The 24,869-nt window shown below is 45.2% G+C and overlaps 1 protein-coding gene across 1 annotated transcript in view; it reads right to left on the reverse strand.

The window, feature by feature from the left end:
- The window catches only part of SH3RF3 (SH3 domain containing ring finger 3), a 395,417-nt gene that overhangs the window by 99,118 nt on the left and 271,430 nt on the right, over positions 1–24,869 (reverse strand). The window contains exon 3 of the mRNA XM_048856416.2: positions 20,147–20,242. Coding sequence (XP_048712373.1) covers positions 20,147–20,242 — 96 coding nt within the window. The remainder of the gene's footprint in view (positions 1–20,146; positions 20,243–24,869) is intronic.

Consider the following 24,869-nt stretch of genomic DNA (forward strand, 5'->3'; position numbering starts at 1 on the left):
TCCCCCTCACCTACTGTGATTCAGAGAAGATTGGCTCCATGCAGAATCAGGCTGAAAATGAAAATGACAGACTGTGCAGGCGCAGTAAGTGACAATGGGCATACTGCTAGGGACTCACCGGCCACTCTAAACTCTGTGCCTCTCTGCAGCTGAGATATGGGGTTCACTCAGATATAAAAGCCCAGTAAAAACATAATCATGCTCTCAGAGGAAGATAAATCCCTAAACATATAACTATGCAGCAGCTTGCCTATATTTCTCTTAACAGGCTTACCTAAATTCTGGGGGGAAAAATTCTCTTTAATACTGTTCCTTGAAACGTAGAAGGTATTTCATAAGCTATTTTCCTGTTTAACAAGATCTTTCTTATTTAGCACCACTGTCATTTCTAAAATATCTAGAGGCTGAAGGAATGTAGTATATTAGAACAATATGTTCTTGAAAGAACGTGTCATTATAATCCTGCAAAATGAAAATACATGATGCAGGCAGCAGGAGTAAACATTAACCCGTGGGTGGTGAACTGGGAATACTCTTTTCCTTTTCCTTGTTCTCCAACAGTCTTTGGACAGAAAATGATTCATATGGATCTAGGAAAAACAAATAGGTTGGGGAATCACATAAAATATATAGTATATTGCAAAGCATAACTCGTTACCTTTTGCAAAAAAAATCTAAATTAATGACTATTGCTGAGGAGAAAAGGAAAGAAAAAAACCCAGGAAATTAAAAATAAAAACCCACCAAAAAAAAGTTCAGTTTTCTAATTTTTCCTATTTCTTTCTGGAACAATTCCAGCTTTGCAGCCTTCACCCTTCAAGTATGCTGACTATTCTGTCCCTGACATGTCATCTCCTGATGAATGAATCTCAGAACTGCTGCACATCTCCAACATTTGAGGATATTTTTCTTCATATCTGTTCAATATGGGCCAGATTTTGCCACTCTCAGTCATGGTGAGTAATTTCTTACTTCACAATTGTCCCCATTGAAACCAACAGGAGAGTTAGCAAATTAAGGTCCTACACAATGTCAGTAAAGTTGTGCAATAGGGTATTTACCCCACACAGGTTGCAAAAGAGTAATATGGGCCTCAGAGACCAATTAATCAGACTGGGTGCATCTGGAGGGTGAGCCAGGACCAATTAGAAATAAAGCCCAGCTTGGGGGAGAGCAGGGTTTTGTCTCCCTAAAGGGCTAGGTGATCCCTACTGAGGAGAACGCAGAGGAGAGAAGCTGGGAAAAAACAGTTACCTACCTTTCGTAACTGATGTTCTTTGAGATGTTTTGCTCATATCCATTTACCTTAGTGGTATCTGTAGGCCTGGCTCTGGCACTCTCTGGAGCCCCGCACTCATGTGCCGCTCGCCCTGCGCCCTCTCATTTCCTTCTTGCTGTCAACTCTGATGGTGGAAATGGAGGGCGGGTCATGGAATGGACATGAGCAACAGATCTCGAAGAACAACAGTTACGAAAGGTAGGTAATCATTTTTTCTTCTCTGAGTACTTGCTCATGTCCGATTCTATGTTAGGTGACTCACAAGCAGTATCCCTGGAGGTGGGCTCAGAGCCCACAGACGTGCAGCTTGCAATACTGCTCTGCCGAAGCTGGTGTTGTCCTGGGCCTGCTGGGTGATTATGTAATGGGACATGAAGGTGTGGACAGATGACCAGGTAGCAGCTCTACAGATGTCTTGAATTGGCACCTGGGCCAGGAAGGCTGCTGATGAGGCCTACACTCTGGTGGAACGGCCGTTACAATCGCTGGCGGAGACACCTTTGCCTGTTCATAACAAAACTTGATGCAGGTGGTTATCCATGAAGAGATTCTCTGCGAAGAAACCAGCAGACCTTTCATCCTGTGACTGCAACAAAGAGCTGTGTTGACTTGCGGAAGGGTCTGGTCCTCTCAATGTAGAAGGCTAAGCCCTGTCTGACATCCAGGGTATGTAATCTGCATTCCTTGCCGGATTTATGAGGCTTGGGAAAGAACAATGGAAGAAATATGTGACACCACCTTTGGCAAGAAGGCAGGGTGAGGTCACAGTTGGAGCTTATTCTTGTAGAACACTGCGTAGGGTGATTCTGATATAAGTGCTCTAATTTCAGAGACTCTTCTAGCCGAAGTAATTGCAACCAGGAAGGTGACCTTCCACAATAGGAGCAGCAGCGAACACGAAGCTAACGGCTCAAAGGGGGGCCCCATGAGCCTTGACAGCACCAGGTTCAGGTGCCAAGGCAGGATAGGGTCATGAACTTGAGGATAAAGTTGCTCCAGGTCTTTCAAAAATCTTTTTCATATCATGGGAAAAGACAGATCTGCCCTGAACCAGAGGATGGAAAGCTGAATGGACTGGCAAGTGAACTTTGATAGATGAGAGTGATAGACCTTGGTGTTTGAGATGCAGCAGGTAGTCTAGGATGGATTGCAGCGAGGTCTGGTCAGGAGACAGATTTTGGTCCATGATCCGGCATGAAAAGCGTTTCCATTTGGCCAGGTAGGTCGCCCTGGTGGAGGGCTTTCTGCTACCCATCAGGACCTGCTGGACTTGTGTTGAGCAGGCTTGCTCCTCCGCATTCAAACATGCGGCAGCCACACTGTCGGGTTTGGGTGCAGCAGACGTTCGTGTTTCTGAGACAGTGAGTCTGGCCAGCGTGGGAGATCTAGCGACGCTGCTACCGAGAGCTGAAACAGTGTGCCAAACCAGCGTTGGTGCAGTCGCGCTGGAGTTATCAGGATAACCTTCACCCTGTCCCTCTTGATCTTCAGGAATACTCTGTGAATCAGTGGTATTGGCGGGAAGGCATACAGTAGCATCCCCAGCCATGGGAATAAGAAGGTGTTGGACAGGGAACCTCTGTCAAGCCTGTGGATTGAGCAGAACCTGTGGCACTTCCTGTTCTGTCTGGATGCAAACAGGTCCACCTGGGGAGTCCCCCCCAGTGGGAGATCGCGCTGGCCACCTCTGGGTGGAGTAACCACTGGTGCCGAGATGAGAAGAACCTGCTGACATGTTCCTGGCACCCGGGAGATGTGAAGCCACAAGATGAATGGCATGCCATACACAGAAGTCCCATAGCCAGAGAGCTTCTGGAAAAAGGGCCAATGAGAGGGCTCTGCCTTGCTTGTTGATGTAGAAAATTGCGGCGGTATTGTCCATCGGGATTTTGACAACTCTGTCCTTCAGGTAAGGAAGGAACACTAGGCAGGCTAAGCGTATTGCCCTGAGCTCCCTGACATTTATATAGAGGGGGAGCTCCTACTCCGATCAGATCCCTTACATGCTGATGTCATCGAGGTGGGTTCCCCAGCCCAGGTACAACGCATCAGAGACCAGCGTCACCAGTGGAGATGGGGTGACAAAGGGAATCCCTTCCAACACTGACTGAGGGTCTGTCCACCACTCCAGGGATGGCAGAACATGTGGCAGAACTGTGATGACTAGGTCCAGGCCGTGCCAGCTGGGAGCATAGACTGATGCTAGCCACAACTGATGCTACAGGGATCTGAGACATGGCCACACGTGCCAGACCACATAAGTACATGCTGCCATGTGGCCCAACAGCCTGAGGCAGACCTGGGTGGTTGTGAGAGAGTGTGCTCTTATGTGGGTAATAAGCTCCGACATGGCCTGGAACCATGACTCTGGTAGGAAGGCTCTGGCCTGGGTGGGGTCGAGCACTGCCCCTATAAACTCTATCCACTGAACTGGGTCCAGGGTTGACTTCTGCTTGTTTATAAGCAGACCCAGGGCCTGAGAGGCGGTCCACAGTTTGCCGCTGCACTGAACCTGGGCTTGTGACCGGCTTGTGACTAGCTAGTTGTCGAGGTACAGGTATATCTGAATGCCCCGGTGCCAGAGGTAAGATGCCACTACCGCCATACATTTCGTGAACACTCAAGGTGCAGCAGAAAGGCTGATTTAGTTCAGGATTGGTCCTGCTTTGAGCAGGGAGTTGAACTAGATGACCTCCTGAGGTCCCTTCCAACCCTGATATTCTGTGATTCTATGATTGAAGGGTAGTATTGTGAACTGGTAATGGCGTTGACCCACTATGAAGTGTAAGAACCTCCTGTGTCCATAGAAAATGGAGCTATGGAAGTAAGTGTCCTTTTAGTCCAGGGTGGCAAACCAGTCTCCCACATCCAGAGCGGGAATAATGGAGGCCAGGGAGACCATGAGGAACCCCAACTTCTTCAGATACTTGTTGAGGTGATGAAGGTCTAGGATAGGCCTGAGGCCCCCGTTGGCCTTCGGCATTAGGAAGTATTGGGAATAGAATCCCTTTCCCCTCTCGTCTTGAGGAACTTCCTTGATGGCTCCTACCCAAAGGAGGGTTTCCACCTCCTGTGCGAGAAACTGCTTGTGAGAAGGGTTCCTGAAGAGGGACGGGGAAGGGGAGTGGAAGGGAGGGGAGGAGGAAAACTGCAGGGTACAGCCAAATGTTATGGTGCTGAGCACCCAGCGGTCCAAGGTAATTCAGGCCCATGCAGAAAGGAACAAGGATAAATGGTCCAGGAAGAGAGGGGGAGCTGAATCTGAACAGGTCCGGTGTGTTGCCCTCGGTGGCACCCTCAAAATGATTGCCATTGACCACCCTGTTGGCGAGCAGGGCCTGACTGAGGGGCCAAGGAAGACTGGGTCAAGTGGTGACACTTAAACCCTCTGCCTTTCCTCCTGTAGGGGCTCTGCCGGGAAGGACCTGAGCACCTGGGTGGCTGCTGGTGCAGATGCTGCAGTTTCTGCATAAGACCATGTGGCGCAGGTCAGCTCTGAAGTAACCCCTGTGTAGCTTATCTACTCTAAAGCAACTTGAGCTTTATGTCACCAGCTCTAAGTATAGACACACCAACAGTCTTCTCAGAGTGTAGTAATTCATTAGCTCCAAATGTTAGCCCTTCAAACACTATAAATACAGTGACTGGCTCTCAGGAGAGACAACAGAATAAAGTGGATTTGGAGTTTCTAGGCCATGCTCTTGACTTGTGAGGTGGCTAAATGAATTAATGAATAAAAATTCCACATGTAATGAAAATGTTCTGGAAGTGCATGACAATGATTTTGCCTGTTGCTGTATCACACCATCTCAGTGATGCAAATTTTTCTCTAAAACATTCTCCTCTGATAGAGGCCCCCATGCACTGCACCTACATTTTAGCAAGCAGAGAGAGAGTGCATCCTAAGCAATGGGATTTCAGAATTTTCTTTTACAATGTGTGCCACTATGATGGCACGAACTGCACTCATGCAGAGGCTCTTACTAGGACATTAATTGTATTATCAAAGCTCCTTGGAACCCCAGTCCTGGACCCAGACCCCATTGTAGTAGGTGCTGTACAAAGAGAACAAAAAGGCTGCCCTTGCCCCCAGGAGTTCACCATCTAACTATACAAGAAGAGACAATGGATGGATACAGACAGGCCAATGCAGGACTGCAAGGAAACAACGAGAAAATACACATCAGCATTATAGGCAGTAGTCTCTGCCCATCTACAGTCTAAATGTTAAGTTTATTCCGGGCATCACAGAAGAGCAGGCTGTTAAAAAGGGATTTAAAGGAGGATAATGAAATGTCTTTGCACATGTTTATTGGGAGCTCATCACTAACATGAGGGGCCGCGTGGGAGAAAGCACGAAAGGAGCCTGTTTGAAAATTTAACAAGTGCGTGACGGAGACTGGCACTACGGGCCAGCTGGAGATGGGAGTCAACACCTTGATAGTGAATAAGAGATAATAGGTAGGGTGGGGATAGGTCAGCAAGGGCCTGGAAAATGAAGAAAGCAGTTTATGTTTGATATGATAGAAAGGGACGAGCCTGTGGAAGGATTCAAAGAGAGGGGTCAAAGCAATGGGCTAGGAAAACTACTGTTGCAGCAGCATTCTGAATGGATACGACTCGGGCAGGACTGCATTTGTCAAGGCCAGAGAAAATGATGTTACTGTAATCAAGATGTGAGATGATGAGAGCCTGGATGAGAATTTTAGCTGTGTGGCCGGGTAGAGACAGACCGGAGGATCTGTGAAGCCGAAAGGTGTTATCTCTACTACCTGAGCGAAAGCAGAACTTCTACCTCTGTATGGGCCAGCAACAAAAGGGCAATAGTCACACGCCTAACCATTCCATCTCAGTGCACAGAAACAACAGGCAAGGGGCATATGGATCAGATAGGGCTGACAACTTTCTACTCACACAAAACCGAACACCCTTGCCGCACCCATCCTCTGAGGACCCGCCCCTGCCACACCCCTTCTCAGAGGCCCCACCCCCTCTCACTCCATCCCCCCTCCCTCTGTCACTCGCTCACCCCACCCTCACTCACTTGCTCATTTTCACTGGGCTGAGGTGGTGGTTGGGATGTAGGAAGGGGTGCAGTCTCTGGGGGGGGGCAGGTATGAGGGGTTAGGGTGCAGGACCGGGGCTCTGGGCTGGGGGATGGAGCAGAGGGGTTCAGGGTGTGGGAGGGGGCTCTAGGCTGGGGTAGGTGGCTGGAGTGTGAGGGCTCCGCCTGGGGGTGCAGACTCTGGGTGGGGCTGGGGATGAGGGATTTCGGGTGCAGGAAGGTGCTCTGGGCTGGGATGGAGGGGTTCAGAGGGTGGGAGAGGGTGAGGCATGCAGGCCCTGGGTGGTGCTTACCTCAAGCAACTCCCAGAAGCAGCAGCATGTCCCCCCTCCGGCTCCTGTGTGGAGATGTGGCCAGGTGGCTCAGTGCGCTGTCCCGTCCACAGGTGTCACCCTGCAGCTCCCTTTGGCTGCGGTTCCTGGCCAATTGGGAGCTGAAGAGTCGGCGCTTGGGGCAGGGGCAGTGTGCTGAGCCCCCTGACTGCCCCTACACCTAGGAGCTGGAGTGGGGACATGCCACTGCTTCTGGGAGCTGCGCAGAGCCACCGCAGGGAGGGAGCCTCCCGTAGCCCCGCTGCGCTGCTTACCGAACTTTTAACGGCCCGGTCAGCAGTGCTGACTGGAGCCGCCAGGGTCCCTTTTTGACCGGGCGTTCTGGTAAAAAACCGGACACCTGGCAACCCTAGTACCAGACACCATGCTAGACATAGAAAGCGAGTCCTATCCCTAGAGTGCAGCAGTACTACCTTTTGCCCTAACCTTTGCTTCTACAATTCTTTTTTTAAATCCCTCCTTCCTCCAGGAGCCTGGCTATTGCCATGCGGGATCCCTAGATGCATAGGCACTGACTTTTATTTTTCCCCGGGAGTGCTGCACCCCAGCTTTGCCCCTAGGCTTTTCCCCTTCCCTCAAGGCCCCACCCTCACTCCGCTTCTTCCCATCTCTGCTCCAACCCCTCCCCCAAGGCTCCTGCCCACCACTCGCTGCTCTCCACCTTCCCCCAAGCGCCTCCCCCAGTCACCAAACAACTGATTGGTAGCACGGCCGAACAGCTGTGGCTAATGGGTGCTGAGCATCCACTATTTTTTTTCCATGGGTGCTTGAGCCCTGGAGCACCCCCGGAGTCGGCTCCTATGCCTAGATGACACAGAAAGAGACAGCACTCCAGGGGCAGCTGGAGCATGTAGCTCAGCTATGTAAGAGAAGCTCCTCAGCAGGTGTGGAGCAGGAGAACACAGCACCATGGGCTCCTAGAACCATCCTGCACCTTTCCCTGCCCAAGACCCCCCACTAATCCAGACCTTTGGGGAAAGGACTACACACATGCCACACACATATCCCACATTAGTCGACCACCGTGTTTCCCTCGCATGATAGATAACACTGACAAACAGACGAGGGGTAGGTTGAGGACAAGTAACTGCCCCAAAATCCCAGACTGACTGGGAGAATGAACAGAACAGACAGCAGTGCCGCTGCTCCTCCCCTCAGAGAGCAGACACGCAGGCCCACCTACTGAGTTAGGCCTCAGGGAGGGAGACAAGGCATCCCGCCCCCAAATATGTATTCTGCTGCTGTGGTGTCAGAGACTGGAGAAGGGGTAGCACAGAATGTGCCCCAGCTGGAAACAGGCTGCCTTGGCTCAAATCTCACTCACTTTCCCCTCTGCTGGCAGGCAAGGTTTACACTGTGGGAGCTACTCCTTGCCTTGCAGGGACAGCTCTCCTTGTGAAAAGGATAAAATAACCCAGGAGTTTAGGCTGCCCAGCATGCTCTTTCCCAAGCCAGAGCAAAATCCACCACAATGTCTGACCTGTGATGTCACACACATGCCTTTCCAGATTTGTCCCAAACCTCCAGAACTATTCTATTATAAATGAAAATCATTCTCATGACATTTCCTGTTGAAGCAGTTCAGTTCTGTCAACATGGGACAAAGTCAGATTTATAACAGGAAACCTCTGCAACTTTGCTTACATTGAGGCTTATGTCATTAATCTTGTTTATACAGTGCTTATCATCCTTGCAACACAAATTAATATATTAAAATAAATAATAAATTGAGGGACGACAGTAAGGGAGGAGGTGGCTTACCACTTAATTCTGGGTTCCCTGCCTCATCATTTAAGTCTAATCTGTTGCACAGAACATGAGGCTTTGACAGCGCCTTCTAGATATTTTCACAAGAGCAAATGGTGGCACAGGATATACAACTGACATTGGGTTAATCCAGTTGTCAAGGGATTTAAAAAGCAAATAAAAACCATGAATTTGGATGAGAATCCTTTTATTAGACAGACTAAAAATAAAATGGGTGAATTTTCAAGAATCCCTTGCTCACTGACAGGCAAACTGGAGGAAAGTGAAATTCCCGAATAGGTACCAACCTTTTCTTTTTGTTAATTTGTTAGATCTAGTCCTTCTCTTGTCTTGCTAACTTCAACACCAATACCTAAAAATATACTTTGAGTTGAGGCTTGTTTAAAGCAACATTTATGGTGTAATTAATTAGTTTTTTAGCCTGAAAAAACAAAACAACAACTTCACCAAAATCGTTTTTTGTTTGAAAATAGCTTTCAGCACAGGTCTGTACTCTTGGGCCTTCTTGCCTCTTGTGCATTGCACAGAGAGTGCTCTAAAGTTCTAGAAACTTCTATTATCTGAAGCAACTGGGGGGAAGCAGTTCCTGCGCTTCACCAGAGCATTCAGCCTTTGCTCCTTGTTTGATAAAAGGCATAAGCCTAGCCAACCTATCGTAACTCTTGGTGGGTGGCAGGATGTGAATCTATGCAGCATGCTAGCTTCTGAGGACCACCGTTTTATAGGTAAGTAATTCACTTTGCTAAATTTTGCTATATTGATTTCCACTCTTGGAGTTTATAGAGCTAGAGAAATACCTGGGCACAAAAAGGCAAGTTCAATAAGTGAAACTAATTAAGATACACAATTTACAGCAACAACAGTAATAAAAGAAAAATAGCAAAATGTCTATGTAAAAAATAAAAATCTTGTAGGTTTTTATTTTTAATTGAGTACTATGCAAATTAAGTATTTGTTGCTCTTGATGCAGATTTCTTCAGGCACTGGTTCAAAATGGACAATTGTGAGATATTTAAAAATAAATGCACACTCTTGAACTGCTGGAACAATCTTCAGAACCTGGCTGTCAGAGGTGATCAATAGCTAAGACAAAGGCCCCCTACAATGTAACTCCTCTAGATAGAGACCAGAATAATGATTACATGCTCTAGATCTACTTCAAACCCCCATGGAGTTGGGTACATTGCTGAATGGAAAATGGCACATAGAAATATATCTTAGGATCCCAAAGCCTATCACCCCAAAACCTGTGAAGTTGCTGAAAAGACTGTAGTGTTTCAAAACCTATTTTAATGGCAAAAGCTAACAGTAAATAAAATACTTTTAGGAGTCCCTTCAGTAAGTACAAAACCAAAGGGTTAGATGTTTGGCCTCAGGTATTTTTTTCACTCCAAATATTGTAGGAGGATATGAACCTCAATTTTCTCTTAAGAAATTCCCTCAGCCACCATGGCAGGCCTCTGAGCTGATGCTGCCCCTCTCACTGGAATCCAGAGATCAGAAGCCGGGTGATTTCTCTGAATACTGATTCCAGATGAAGAAATTTTCACTGGTCTATCGCCACATTCCCTGTAAAACTATAAATTCACTAGCCATGACTCGAGGAAGGAATTTAGTAGACAAAATGGATGTACTGTACCCAAGTCTGCCTAGACTTCCTGTACATTAGCATGTGATCTAAGCAGTGCTAATGCTTTATTAGTGACAGCTAATATAATAAGGAATTGCAATATACAGCAATTGGAAAGGAGATTAACTATGGCAGTTTGTTTTCCCTTAGAGTCACATTAGTTTCAGATGTAAACTTTTTATTTTGCTTGTAGGCATTGGTGGAAACTTACAATACCACAGACTGTACTAACACATTAAGTTTCTGACATTAAGGTGGGGGGGATTCTTTTGTGGAATGGCCATTGTGCTGAGTGAATGTGATCTCATTTGCTCTTTACATAACAGTTATATAATATGAAGGAACGACAGGCACAGTGGGGCTCATATTACTGTATTTACTAAGTACATATAACACACAAGCCCCACACATACACATGTTGAGGCTCTGGAAGGATTCTGACTCAAAAGACAGTGAAAGCCACTAGAGGGCTCAAAAACTACTTAAAGGGATATTACCCAATTCCTAATGTTACAGTGGGTTTGGCTGCTCTGTTATGGACTGTGTTTATCATAGACTTCTAGGGTGCCAAGAGTCTGTAATATGTGTCTTTTTATTTTGATTTGCACAGTAAATAAAATAAAGAGAAGAGATCAGTTACAAGTACATAGTTAAGAATGACGATCTGCATTAAGAACCGAGGTTGTTATGCATCATTCCTAGAGGTGAGGGAATAACGTTTCAGTTGTACTGGTCTCAGCTGTAGTGGTACAGTGAGTTTTTTTTAGCAACATTTTAAAAATAAAACAAAAACTTGGCACCCAGCATGTACATTTATATAAAACAAAGATAGAAAATGGACAAAAACCATTATTAAAAGAACCTGTTGCCTTAAATCAAAGGGTTTTTATCCTTGCATTGTTTCATACTCTGAGGAGACAAGCAGGAGTACTGATTCCCACCAAAACCCCTCTTGTAGTCAGCAATGCACCTTCAGTATGTTTTGCTGTGCCTTTCGTTCACATTAACTATTCCGTCACAATGCACCTGCATGGTAACCTGATTTTCAGAAGTATGCTGATAGAATATTCCATAGAATGAGAACAAAGAAAATCTATTCGACCTAAAAGAAAAATGAGCAATGTAGCTGGACAAAAGTAAAGTAAAAATCTTACACAAGAAATGAGAAGGAAAAGGCAAAATTCACTTCAGGTATAAAAGGATGTAACTCCCGTAAGTCAATGAAGTTGCACTTACTTACACCAGGGCTGAATTGGTTTTATGGATTTTAATAAAGGCAGTTTTTCTGAATGGGCACATTTTCTACCTTTCAAAAACTTTACTTTTTATTAACATTAAACAACATTAGCAAGGCTTGGCTGAAGCATTTTATCCATTTGGATGCTCTCTGCAGAGAGATTGCTTTCCTTGGACTTTCCTTCAAAGGCCATAAGCAAAAAGGGTGCTTTCCAGAAAGGTTTGTTCTTAGGGCATCTTGAAGTCATTAATTAAAGCTCTTTTTACATCTAGCATGTTACAAGGCTTTGGGGAAAAGAATAAAAGAGAGATGGTTAGCTAAGGTGAAATTCAGGTTCCACTACCTTAGATAGAAACTCAAAGGATGGAGTTTCAGAGTAACAGCCGTGTTAGTCTGTATTCGCAAAAAGAAAAGGAGTACTTGTGGCACCTTAGAGACTAACCAATTTATTTGAGCATGAGCTTTCGTGAGCTACAGCTCACTTCATCGGATGCATACCGTGGAAACTGCAGCAGACTTTATATATACACAGAGAATATGAAACAATACCTCCTCCCACCCCACTGTCCTGCTAGTAATAGCTTATCTAAAGTGATCATCAGGTTGGGCCATTTCCAGCACAAATCCAGGTTTTCTCACCCTCCACCCCCCCCCCCCACAAATTCACTCTCCTGCTGGTGATAGCCCATCCAAAGTGACAACTCTTTACACAATGTGCATGATAATCAAGTTGGGCCATTTCCTGCACAAATCCAGGTTCTCTCACCCCCTCACCCCCCTCCCAAAAACCACACACACAAACTCACTATCCTGCTGGTAATAGCTCATCCAAAGTGACCATTCTCCCTACAATGTGCATGATAATTAAGGTGGGCCATTTCCAGCACAAATCCAGGTTTTCTCACATCCCCCCCACCCCCATACACACACAAACTCACTCTCCTGCTGGTAATAGCTCATCCAAACTGACCACTCTCCAAGTTTAAATCCAAGTTAAACCAGAACATCTGGGGGGGGGGGGGTAGGAAAAAACAAGAGGAAACAGGCTACCTTGCATAATGACTTAGCCACTCCCAGTCTCTATTTAAGCCTAAATTAATAGTATCCAATTTGCAAATGAATTCCAATTCAGCAGTTTCTCGCTGGAGTCTGGATTTGAAGTTTTTTTGTTTTAAGATAGCGACCTTCATGTCTGTGATTGCGTGACCAGAGAGATTGAAGTGTTCTCCGACTGGTTTATGAATGTTATAATTCTTGACATCTGATTTGTGTCCATTTATTCTTTTACGTAGAGACTGTCCAGTTTGACCAATGTACATGGCAGAAGGGCATTGCTGGCACATGATGGCATATATCACATTGGTGGATGTGCAGGTGAACGAGCCTCTGATAGTGTGGCTGATGTTATTAGGCCCTGTGATGGTGTCCCCTGAATAGATATGTGGGCACAATTGGCAACGGGCTTTGTTGCAAGGATAAGTTCCTGGGTTAGTGGTTCTGTTGTGTGGTATGTGGTTGTTGGTGAGTATTTGCTCCAGGTTGCGGGGCTGTCTGTAGGCAAGGACTGGCCTGTCTCCCAAGATTTGAGATGCATCGTTGCTTTTTAAGAAGCCAAGAGATTGTGGCTTCTTATCTACTGTTGTTGTGTCTCAATTCTCTTACTCTCCTCTTTGATGGAGCAGAAACTGCTGCCACGCAGACCATATATCTGAAGGGTCAAAAAATCAAGGACAAATTGATGTTTAGGGCCCTAACTTGTCATCCCTGTGATACAGGTGGAGAGGGGAACAAAACAGATGGGAAGGAGAGATTAAATGCAGTACAGAAATGTAATGGAATTCATTTTTTGTGGAAAAGGCCAAAATACTTATCACACCTAAAAATACACACACATTTTCTGAATATTACATTCTTATGCATGTAATTGCTATGGCTGTCATTTTGTACAGAGATACTGAACAGTTTGGAAATGGGACTGGTGGTGGTCTACTCAGTTGAATCACAGAAACATAGAAATGTTGGACTGAAAGGTGTCAAATGGAAGACAAGATGGTCCACAAGGAAGTCTCATTATTAGGATGTGGTCCATCTCAGGAAAATGTTTCCGAACCCCTGATTTAAAGCATTCACATGCTAGTCTATGAGAAAAGATTTTGTTCTTGTGTGAAGAGCTAAGTGGTTCTTTGGATCTGCCATGACTGGATGCTAAGTACTAAAAGTAACTGAACACAGCTTTTTATTTATTTTTAATAAAAACAAAAATATATTCTACAAATAAACTAACTACAGGGATTTCGGTAAAGTAACTTGGTGTGCAGTCTAAGACAAAGGCTGGCACAAAGACAGGAACCATGGGATGGTTGCAGAGCAGTGTTTTATGACCATGGTTGGAACATTGGCTAATGTGTACGTGCAGGTCTGAATAGGTTAAACTGCTTTACAAAGGTTAAAGATCAAGAAGCACATCATAAGACAATTGAAAGTGGGTCTCTGCAAAGGTAATTTCATAAGGAAAAATTGTTGTTTTCTCAAACAAATGTTATATTTAATCAACGTGCTGTCTGATTATTTGGGTACATTTTCTTCAATTTATTCTTCTGATCCAAACTTTTCAGACATTTACTCACAAAATATTTTTTCTCTGGGTTGTGTGTTCACAGCGTACTCTGGACCTATATTGTGGAGCCCTGACTACCCTCAACTCTCCAAATGTTAGCCCCCCTTTCTATTATCCTTTTGACTACAAATAATTGGACAAGATACCAGTTACTCTAGACTCTGCTTTGCTTCGATACCTTAAGGAATTAATTTTTAAAGATTCCTTATATTGTTTAATCCCAGCATTTAGTGCCCCTCATGCAATAAAACACACTGCAATAATGGGCTCACATGTTATCAATTGCAATTTGCAATACGGTATAGCTATGTTACAGTTATTGCAATAAGGAACATAATTATACAGCTCAGTCACTGATTCATGAGCTTCTTTTATCAGAGACACTGCATCTTTGGTGTTCAAAATCTAGCATTGTTGCTGCAGTCAGAATTTTTGCTTAACAACTCTTACTTTGAGTGTTTACTTCTTGAGTATGCTGGTGGGATCTGCCCTTCCAATTACTGGGTGTCCCTCCTGTCTCAATTTTTCATTACTACACGTTTAAATCTATCAGGACATGCTGTGTTCTTCCGTCTCCTCAATCTTACACATGCCAGCACAGCTCTAACACCCTTGTGCCAATATAACAAACAAAGACAGTATTGCGAAGCCACAATGCTTCAAGGAGAAGGAGCTCCTCTTTGTAATCCCCCGTTCAACGACCTGAAGGGGGGTTCCAAAAGAGGATGGATCTAGAGACTGTTCTCAGTGGTACCAGATGACAGAACAAGGAGTAATGGTCTCAAGTTGCAGTGGGGAGGTTTAGGTTGGATGTTAGGAAAAACTTTTTCACTAGGAGGGTGGTGAAGCATTGGAATGGGTTACCTAGGGAGGTGCTGGAATCTCCTTCCTTAGAGGTCTTCAAGGTCAGGCTTGACAAAGCCCTGGCTGGGATGATTTAATTGGGGATTGGTCCTGCTTTGAGCAGGGGGGTTGGACTAGATGATCTCCTGAGGTCCCTTACAACCCTGATATTCTATGAGCTAATACGCAGGTAGCAAGACTCAATGGCTGGGCAAAAGACTATTTTGCAGTCTGGTAATTTTTGAACTAGGAGACTTCAAATAGGATTATTGGTTAAATTTCAGGATTATTTGAATCTGGAATATCTATTTGGAACAATGGTAATATGAGAATGAAAATAAAAAACCTCAATAACTATTTTGAGCATCAGGCAGCGGAAACAATTTCAAAACCCATAATTTATGGCATTGAGGGCCTAGCTCTTGAGAAACGGTACATTGCTTACAATATGCATGACATTGCAAAATTGTTTACTCAAACTCAAGCAAAAATTTATAAATTAATCACAACAAATAATAAAAAGTTAAGGAAGAAATTTGTACTGATTATGGGAGTTGTGTTTACTATAACTAACTTATTTGGGAACACTGAAAAAGGAAAATTGCCTGAATTTATTAAAGATGAATGGTTAGCTAACTGATATTGCCCTCAGTATATAACAAACTATGGCTAACTGGCACTATGTTGACTCAAACAAATTCCTTTTTGGTATCATTCATACTTTGGGATTAGTGTCACCGCATCCTTGGAGGCGCCTCATTCAAAACAATCTTGCTTCATGTCTAGATCCATATACATTTCTTTTATGGTATCACTACCAGTATTTCCTCAAACAGTATTTGACAAATTGGTTACTGTCCATTCAGCAGGTTATCTGGAAGTCAGCACCTACGTGAAACTGGATCTATGTCAACTACTGGTGTATCATGCAGCAATGCAAACCTGAAGAGCATCAACCACGGTTTGTTGTGCCAGCGATGTTTTTGACATTGCAATCCAATGTGTGGCCACAATGGTTCAGGCCAATACAATGGAACAGAGAACTAGCTGCTCCTGTCTAGTGAAGCCTACCAGATGGCGACAACCAGCAGTAAGGGTAACCTTTAATACAGATGGACAATACTGTATGGTAATTAATTACATAAAATTTATACACAGAGGCCTCACTTGTATCGTCACTACTCCAAACTTCCGTTTTCCTCAGGTAAGCAGCACAGTGGGACACTATAATGTCTATCCCAGTTTTCAGAATAAGTCATTTATCCTAAGGTAGCCCCAATATCAGGATGAGGTTGAAACTTATCTACCAGTTTTTAATGTGCATATGAATCCACTTACTTTAAATTGAAAAGCATCACTAGATTACCCCCCCCCCCACATTACTCAAATTAGCAATGACATGTGCAAGGCAAAACAAGCTTTGAATGACCTTATCCATTATGGAAATCTTGAAATACTGATTTCCCACACTTGAATAGAAGTTGCCTTTAAAGCTTTTGTTTTACAAGGTGTATACAGTTATATAAGCTAGATAGGCCTTGTCAAGGTTCCTTCCCCACTCTGAACTCTAGGGTACAGATGTGGGGACCTGCATGAAAACCTCCTAAGCTTATTTTTACCAGCTTAGGTTAAAACTTCCCCAAGGTACAAATTATTTTCCTTTTTCCCTTGGACTTTATTGCTGCCACCACCAAGCATCTAACAGATATATAACTGGGAAAGAGCCCGCTTGGAAACGTCTCCCTCCCCCCTCCCCCCCCCCCCCCCCCCCAACATCCTCCCCAAACCCTACACCCCCTTTCCTGGGGAAGGCTTGATAAAAATCCTCACCAATTTGCATAGGTGAGCACAGACCCAAACCCTTGGATCTTAAGAACAATGAAAAAGCAATCAGGTTCTTAAAAGAAGAAAGTAAAAGAATCATCTCTGTAAAATCAGGATGGTAAATACCTTACAGGGTAATTAGATTCAAAACAGAGAATCCCTCTAGGCAAAACCTTAAGTTACAAAAAGACACAAAAACAGGAATATACATTCCATTCAGCACAGCTTATTTTCTCAGCCATTTAAATAAACGGAATCTAACGCATATATAGCTAGATTACTTACTGAGTTCTAAGACTCCATTCCCTTTCTGTTTCTGGCAAAAGCATCACCCAGATAGAGAGAGCCTTTGTTTCTTCCCCCATCCAGCTTTGAAAGTATCTTGTCTCCTCATTGGTCATTTTGGTCAGGTGCCAGCGAGGTTATCCTAGCTTCTTAACCCTTTACAGGTTAAAGGGTTTTTCCTCTGGCCAGGAGGGATTTTAAAAGGTGTTTACCCTTCCCTTTATATTTATGACAGGCCTATATCTTTGATATAATCCTGTTCTCTTATATTAAGTATCCCATAATGCCTTGCATTAGCTGAAGTAAGCTTTGGCATAAGCAGATAGGAAACTTGTCAAAATCAAGATACATTCGTTCTATGTCTTAGTACAAGCTAGGGAAATACCTTCATGGACCAGTACCTGAAATGCTAGTATCCAAAACAAAGGTAAGGAAGGAACAGAACAACAAGTTAGGAACTGGGACAAACTGAGGGGTTGGATTTGAGTGATGTGTAAAGGATGTATGACTTTCGAAATCATCATATAATTATAATACCAGATGAAATGTGTAACTCTGGCAGCATACCTTCTGTGTAATGTGACTGTAACCCTGCTGCATGAGACTGCTTCCCACAGACTGGTATTGTACTGAAAACTTTTCCTGTACTATATTATTATTGGCTTAGAACAATAAATCTGACTATGTGGGTTATTTGGTCTCTCGAGTATATTTCATAATGAACCAGTGTGGTCAAGCAATGGACTAGATCATTTATCAACAAAATAATATTTGAATCTGGAATCAGTCATACTTGGGAAACTCTGGTGGTGGCACAAGCTCTTTTCATACTCAAAACAAGATCTCCTCATGAGTAAAGTACCTCCAACTGCTACTTCCACTGGAATCAGTAGCTGCAGATATGGCACAACATGCTAATTTACTTATGTCGTCACTGGAGGACCATTTCACTGAGGCCTTCTAAACCAGTGGTTCTCAAACTTTTGTACTGGTGACCCTTTTCACATAGCTAGCCTCTGAGTGCGACCCCCCCTTATAAATTAAAACTGCTTTTTTATATATTTTACACCATTATAAATGCTAGAGGCAAAGTGGGGTTTGGGGTGGAGGCTGACAGCTCATGACCCCCCATGTAATAACCTCATGACCTGCTCAGGGGCCTTGACCCCCAGTTTGAGAACCCCTGTTCTAAACCAACACTGAGAGCACTCATGCCCATGTCATCCAGGTTTCTAACTGAGAGAGGCCTTCCCAGCTGCCTAGTCAGATTTATAAAAAACAACTGTTTCCCCTTGTGTCTGTAAATCTGGCTGCACGTCCCTGCTCAGAGACGATCAAGCATGGCCGTGCTGCTTGTGCACAGCAACACCTCCGGGGCCTGTCCACTGAGCTCCTCTGTTGGTGCCTGGCATTAGCTGCCACTTAAGAGCAGGTTTCAGAGGAACAGCCGTGTTAGTCTGTATTCGCAAAAAGAAAAGGAGTACTTGTGGCACCTTAGAGACTAACGAATTTATTTGAGCATGAGCTTTCGTGAGCTACAGCTCACTTCATCAGAGCAGTATCTCCTTTTTTAGGCTGCTTCTCACACTCTTGGCCCCTCACTCATCTTTGAGCAGCTCAAGAGAACAAAGATTAGGGTAACAGATAATTGGAATCAAGAAAGGGGATGAGGGAGAGGTAAGAGAAGGATGAGAGCTGGGCTAAGCCCATTGTACCAGTCAATTATAACAAACTGACTGGATCTTACGCATTGAGCAGAGAGAATCATTAGGCATTAGCTTCCATCAAGCAGCCAATTTTTCAACAGCTACTACACATCCTCATTTTAATATTATTGTTCTCATCAGGTGCGGAATGTGATTTTTATGCTTTGCTGAAAATTCATCATTGTTGGCGTTAATAATCAGACAGCACTAATTATCTTTGTTATGTCTCAAGTCATTAACTCAGAAATGTGGAGGACAACTAATTTCTGGGGGACAACACATTAATGCTACACACAATGGGTCTGATTTTGAACCCAGTACGTAAAAGAAGAATAACTCCACTGAAGTCAATAGAGTTACACCAGTATAAGTCTGAGATCAGAATCAGGCCCATATATTAGTATGAAGCTACTGATGCTTATAAACCGTGCATGTTGCAGCAGAGCTTACTACAGGCAAGTCACTCAAGTGTGTGATGCACAGAAGCTTGCGGCACCACATGATACCTTTGATCAGCTGTGGAGGAAGAAAACAGATGCAAACTGGTATTTTGAAATGAAAACTACTTAAGAAAAATGCTTGAGACAGCGCTAGAATCCTCAAGTACAACTGAAATATGGAACACATTTAACCAAAACATGGTTGCAGGTTGTATACAGGCAATACTAAGGGATAATGATGCCAAGCCAACATGCCTGTATGAAATATTTTCAAATTAAGAGCCAGACTGTTGCCAACCCCTAACCAATATATGCCCCTCCCCACTTGTGATACCCATGCAAAAGTTAGCATTGTCTGTAATCTTTGTGCTCCTGTAGGCACAATGACTGCTGGATAGCTCTGCTAACCACCCCAAAGGTGACTGGACTGGCTGGTTTTCCACAGGAGCACTGGGACCAGATCCTCACCTAGCAGAAATCACTGTAGTGCCATTGAAATCAACAGAGCTGTTCTGAATTACATCAGCTAAGGATCAGGCCTAGTGCATCCCCTGAGAGGGGAGCAAAGGGTCATGCTACCAGAGCTCCCACTGGAGCAGGGAACATCTGTAGTGTCCCCCGTGAAGGGCTATGCTTTCAAACACAGCTGACCCTAACTTCAGTTGTTTCTATCTTGCTTTATTACAAACAGGGCCGCAAAAGGTGGCCGAGAATGTAAACAGGGAATGTCATGGAAAATGGAATGCAGAGAGATGTATAGCGCAGTTATCAGCGCCTTCTTCTTCTAAGCTGATTGCAAATCAGGCTGCATAGTAAACTTTGTATTGTGATTACCCTCTCCTATTTTCCATATGTATCACTGAGATTAAACCAAAGCCTCTTGACTGGAAGCTAGTGACAATTCAGACGTACATCCTATCATCTGGGTTAAATTAAATTGACCAGGATAAGAGTAAATTCATTGGGTGGCTTATATCAAAACACCATAAACAGTTTCTCTTCTCAGCCATTCCAAAACTGTTTGTCCTCTTTTCAGGAACTCCAAGGTTATTCTGACCTGCTATGTGTTTAAACAAACAACAAAAACGAAAGAAAGCATGTACAAACAATTGTGATCTTACCTCAACATAGAGAATAGGGAAAATTCCAATTTTATCTCCCAGCATTCCTTCTGCCCAGTTATCATCTACTCGTCTGATAACTGTCAAAATTTCATCCTACATTCAGAGAGATAAAACCACACACAATACAAAGTTAGATTTTATATGGAAAGAGGAAAATGCTTTATGATAACCCTAAATTCATTATCTAATTAATACATAAGATTTCTTCAGCCTGTAACTGCCTGCATGCTGTATCGTGATTGGCATGAAAAAGGTCAGCATTTGCCAGTAATCTATATTAGAGTAGTACCTAGAAGGCCCAACTAAGATAATTGTGCCAGGCACTGCACAAACCCAAAGGGTGTCTTTACACTTTGAGCCGAAAGTGTACATTCCATCTTGAAGAGACATAACTGCTAACTCTGATCAACCTAGTGCACTTGTGAGTGTAGCAATGACAGTGCAAGCAGGGGGAGAAGCTAGCTCCCGTGAGTCCATCCCTAGAATCTCGGATAGGTATGTACTAGAGGCAGCTCAATTTTGTGTGTGCCAACTCAATCAGAGCTAGCATAGGTATGTTTCCTTGAGCTGGGATCTACATCTCCAGCTTCAAGTGTAGACACACCCATAGTGAGAGGCAGTCTTTGTTCCAAAGAGCTCACAGTCTAAACAGACAAGACAAAGGGTAGACAGAGGCACAGACATTAAGTGACTTGCCCAAGGGCATGCAGCAAGTCAGCAGCAGAACAAGGACTAGAACCCAGGTTTTCTGACTCTCAGTCCAATGCTGCACTTGCTGAATCATACTGCTCTCTTGTAGGCATAAAAACACTTTTACCCTACACTCTGAACAGGAAATAACTGTAGTAACAGTGTGGTTATCAATGGTGATTCACTTTGCAACAGCGACTACCGTGTGTGGTTGAATCTATGTTTCATTGCCAAATGCTCATGCTGGCCCAAATCTTCACAGGTGAAGACGGAGCACAGGGCACAACTCAGCTGGTCCAAGATGGAGGGTGTATAAATGTGGCTTAAAGCCTTATTTGCCTACACATCATCCATTGTGGACCAGCTGTCCACCACACTGATCCTCCAAAATGTATTAAAACAGACTGCAGATTGTTCCCCAAGCCCCATGAGCCCCAAGGGGCCAATACAGCAGGTGTGGATCAACAGTTGTGACTATACCTCTGTAGCAGAGCGTACCTGGTTCTCCTGGCTCCTGCCTATGCTAGGCTCAGATAAAGTCACTCAGAGATCCTCGGGTTCTGAAACCACTGATGCGTTTATTTACAAGTTTGTGCTCCCACCACTTTCTCACCAGGCAGCGTGCACAGCTTTGGGTTCCTTGTGTCCAAACCCAGGAGGGAAGGGCTTTCCTTCTTTCCTGCCTGCCCTCCCTGGCTCTCCTTCGTCCCACCCCCTTTCTGCCTTCTTCCCAGCCTCTGATGTAGCCTTGGGCTAATTGGGCTGGCAGCTGGCTCTCATTCCCCTATTAGGGAAGGTTCTGTCCAGCCAGCTCCACTTTATTTGCTTAAATGAGGCTGGCGTGGCAGGGGGCTGATTCTGCAGCCCTCCTGCTCAGCACCCTATCACACACCTTCCCCATCTCCAACCACCAGGTTCGCCCATCTGTGTCCTCTTCTCCCCGTTCTGGATAGGGTCCTCCAGGGGAGCCCTCCGCTATCTTTCCCATGATCCTCTGGGTCCTCCTAGAGGGGTTCTGCTATCCCCCATCTGCAGAAGCCACATTGCGTGGGGGTTGGGCAGCCCCATAACTCTGCCGCCACCAAGAGGTTCTCGCACCAGTTACACCCCCAGGTGTGTCCCCCTTCCCTTTCTGCTTTTGCCCCCGCCAGAGGTTCAGGGTCAATCACAGTGCCCCCCTGGACCTCACATTCCTCAGACCTGTCAAGTGGGTCCTGAACCTGGTCTTCTGGGGGTCCCCATGCAGGGAGTTCAGTTGGGCCTTTCAGCTCCATGACGGGCCCTGGGGTGCATATGTCCTCCTGCCTTTGTTCCTCTGTTCCTTCCCAGGCTTGCCCCTGTTGTCTAGGGTTATTGACCTGAAGGACCCTCTCCCCCTTTCTCTGAGGGTGTTCCCTCTTTTCCATTTTAGGTTTCCTCCCCCAACCTCCCTTTTCTCTTGGGGAGGGTTCCCAGTAGGTTCCCACCACCACAGGGTATGGCAGGCCCCCTACTATCCCTATCTACATCCAGTGGAAGCGGCCCTGGACCTCCAGGGGCAGCTGGGCCATTGGGCACTGCCTCTTATCCCCCTGGATGCACTCCACACTCAGATTGACTCCAGGAATCACACTCGGGCTCTACTAGTCCCCTCCTTAAGGGGGAGCAGGCTGAGGCTGTGTCCACTAGACCACGCTGGGGTCTCCTCCCAACCATCAGGGGAATGATGGACAGCCACCTCCCTTTCCCTGGCCCTCTCATGTTGGTCCACCTGCAGAACTGGGTGAAACCACATTCCATGTCCAGGCAGTCCCCTTTTTTATGTCTGGGCCACCTGCACTGCCAGCAGATGATTGTCTTGGTCCCCATGGGAGCTCCCTGGTTGGTCTCCTGTTTCTTCTTGGGACCCTTCCCGGTCAGGGATTCCCCAATGTCCTCCTCTCTTTCGGAGTGCACAGGGAAGTCTGCCTCCGTGTACTCCTCTGTCAGTTTCACCGCTGCCTCTACCATACTTGGTTGGTGCTTTCGCACCCAAACCCTTAGGCCATGTAAAAACTGCTCTAAGACAAGCACATCCATAATCTCCCCCTCTGTCTGGGCATTAGGCCCCAGCCATCGGGTGGCCCAGTTCATTAATTTCTGGGCAAACACCAGGGGTCTCAAACTCCCTGTCCACTTTGCTGCCTGGAACCACTGGTGGTATTTTTCAGTGGATAGCTCCACCCGATCTAGGACAGCCGCCTTCACTGCATCATAGCTTCTGGCCTGCTCCTCGCTTAGGAGCATGTAGGCTGCTTGGGCTTCAGCCACCAGGTAGGGAGTGAGCTGCAGGGCCCAGGTTGCCCTATACCAACCTGCTCCCATGGCTACCCACTCAGATGTGCCCAGGAAGGCATCAGGATCATCCATGGGGCCCATTTTACAGAGTCCCAGGCCCAGCCCCCAAATACCATCCCCCACCATGGGACTCACCATTCTCTGGAGGAGCGGCTGCTGTACGCTGGACTGCTCCTTTGCTGCTCGGCCTGCCAGCTAAGCAAGGCCTCTCTCTCCAGCTGGTGAGCCTGCTGAAAGCTTTGCATGGCCTTTTTCACCAGCCATTGCAGGGTCTCCTCTATCTCCAGGCTGCCAAACTCTTGTTCTGGCACAGGGTCCCAGAGAAGCCCCCACATGTAGCAGAGCAGAGCTGGCCCTCCCAAGTCCTACCTCTGCTAGGCTCCAATAAAGTCACTTACAGACCCTCAGCTTCTGAAACCACTGGTGCTTTTATTTACAAGTTTGTGCTCCCACCACCTTCTCGATTCCTTGTGTCTGAACCCAGGCAGGCTCAGCAGACCAGCCTCTATCCCACACTTCTGCTTCCTTCTTCCCAGCCTCTTATACAGCCCTGGGCTAATTGGGCTGGCAGATGGCTCTCATTCACCAATTAGGGCAGGTTCTTTCCAGCCAGCTCCACTTTATTCACTTAAATGGGAATGGCATGGTAGGGGGCTGATTCTGCAGCCCTTCTGCTCAGCACCCTGTCACAACCTCCTATTTCAAGTGCAGGACAGGCAATAGTATAGGAGCCACTGTGTTGGCTCTATGCCACTGGAGAATTGCCCTAAACCTGCTTTTGGGTAATTTTTCAGTGTAAACTGGCCCCGGTGCAGGTGTTCCATTTCAAAATAAAAATTAATTTCCAAAACAGAAGTTATAATTTCCAACATAGCATGATATGATTAACAGACCAATTGGACGCATTTATATAATGAAATGACAATATACCACCTTCCCAAAAAGAAAGAAGAAAAAAAAAGCAAAGTACAGTTGAAGGTGCAGACAGACTAGATTGCACGAGTGACTCACTAGGAGATGCACAGTGAATTGCTGATTTTTGTAAATCAGTAGTTGAATGATAAACAATAAACAAAGAAAAAGCAACAATAATGCAGTACAAAATGTACTTTGTTCAAACTTTTTGTCAACGGCAGTTTAGTTTTACTTATGTATACTAGTAAATGTACTGTTGTATGGTATATTTTATAAAAATAATGAAATCTTATTATTCTGAGATTTCATTTCAGTGCACCGGTTGAATCTTGGTTGAAGGGTATGGAAAGACCACCAACTCTTTTGCACATATTATACAGCATGAGATTTAGAAAACTGTTGATTAGTAAATTCCTACGTAAATTCCTATTCAGCATTTCCAGGCAGACAAAAATCGAAAACATGCTAATGATTAGGAAAGCTCTTGCTGCTTAGATAGAACTCTGAGCTACCTCAGGGTGAGCCACTGAATTCACTGACTGAATTGCATGATCATTTCTTGGTGCTGGGTTCACTATAACAACTTGAGAACTGAGCCGGCACCTGTTGTAACTGAGGAGTCCTCCAGAAAGGCATGTGGCAGTGGTCCTAAAGTGAAATGCCATGAGGCCATTAAATGTTTTCTGTGACAGGCCATTGAAGGAAGAACAGGGAGGACTGATTTGGATGACTTCTGAAAATGAAGCTCACCATTTGATTGTTCCCTTATTTCATCAAACCTTTCTCTTCCATTCCTGCG

The sequence above is a fragment of the Caretta caretta genome, chromosome 1 (genome assembly GCF_965140235.1).
Source record: "Caretta caretta isolate rCarCar2 chromosome 1, rCarCar1.hap1, whole genome shotgun sequence".
Taxonomy (NCBI): domain Eukaryota; kingdom Metazoa; phylum Chordata; order Testudines; family Cheloniidae; genus Caretta; species Caretta caretta.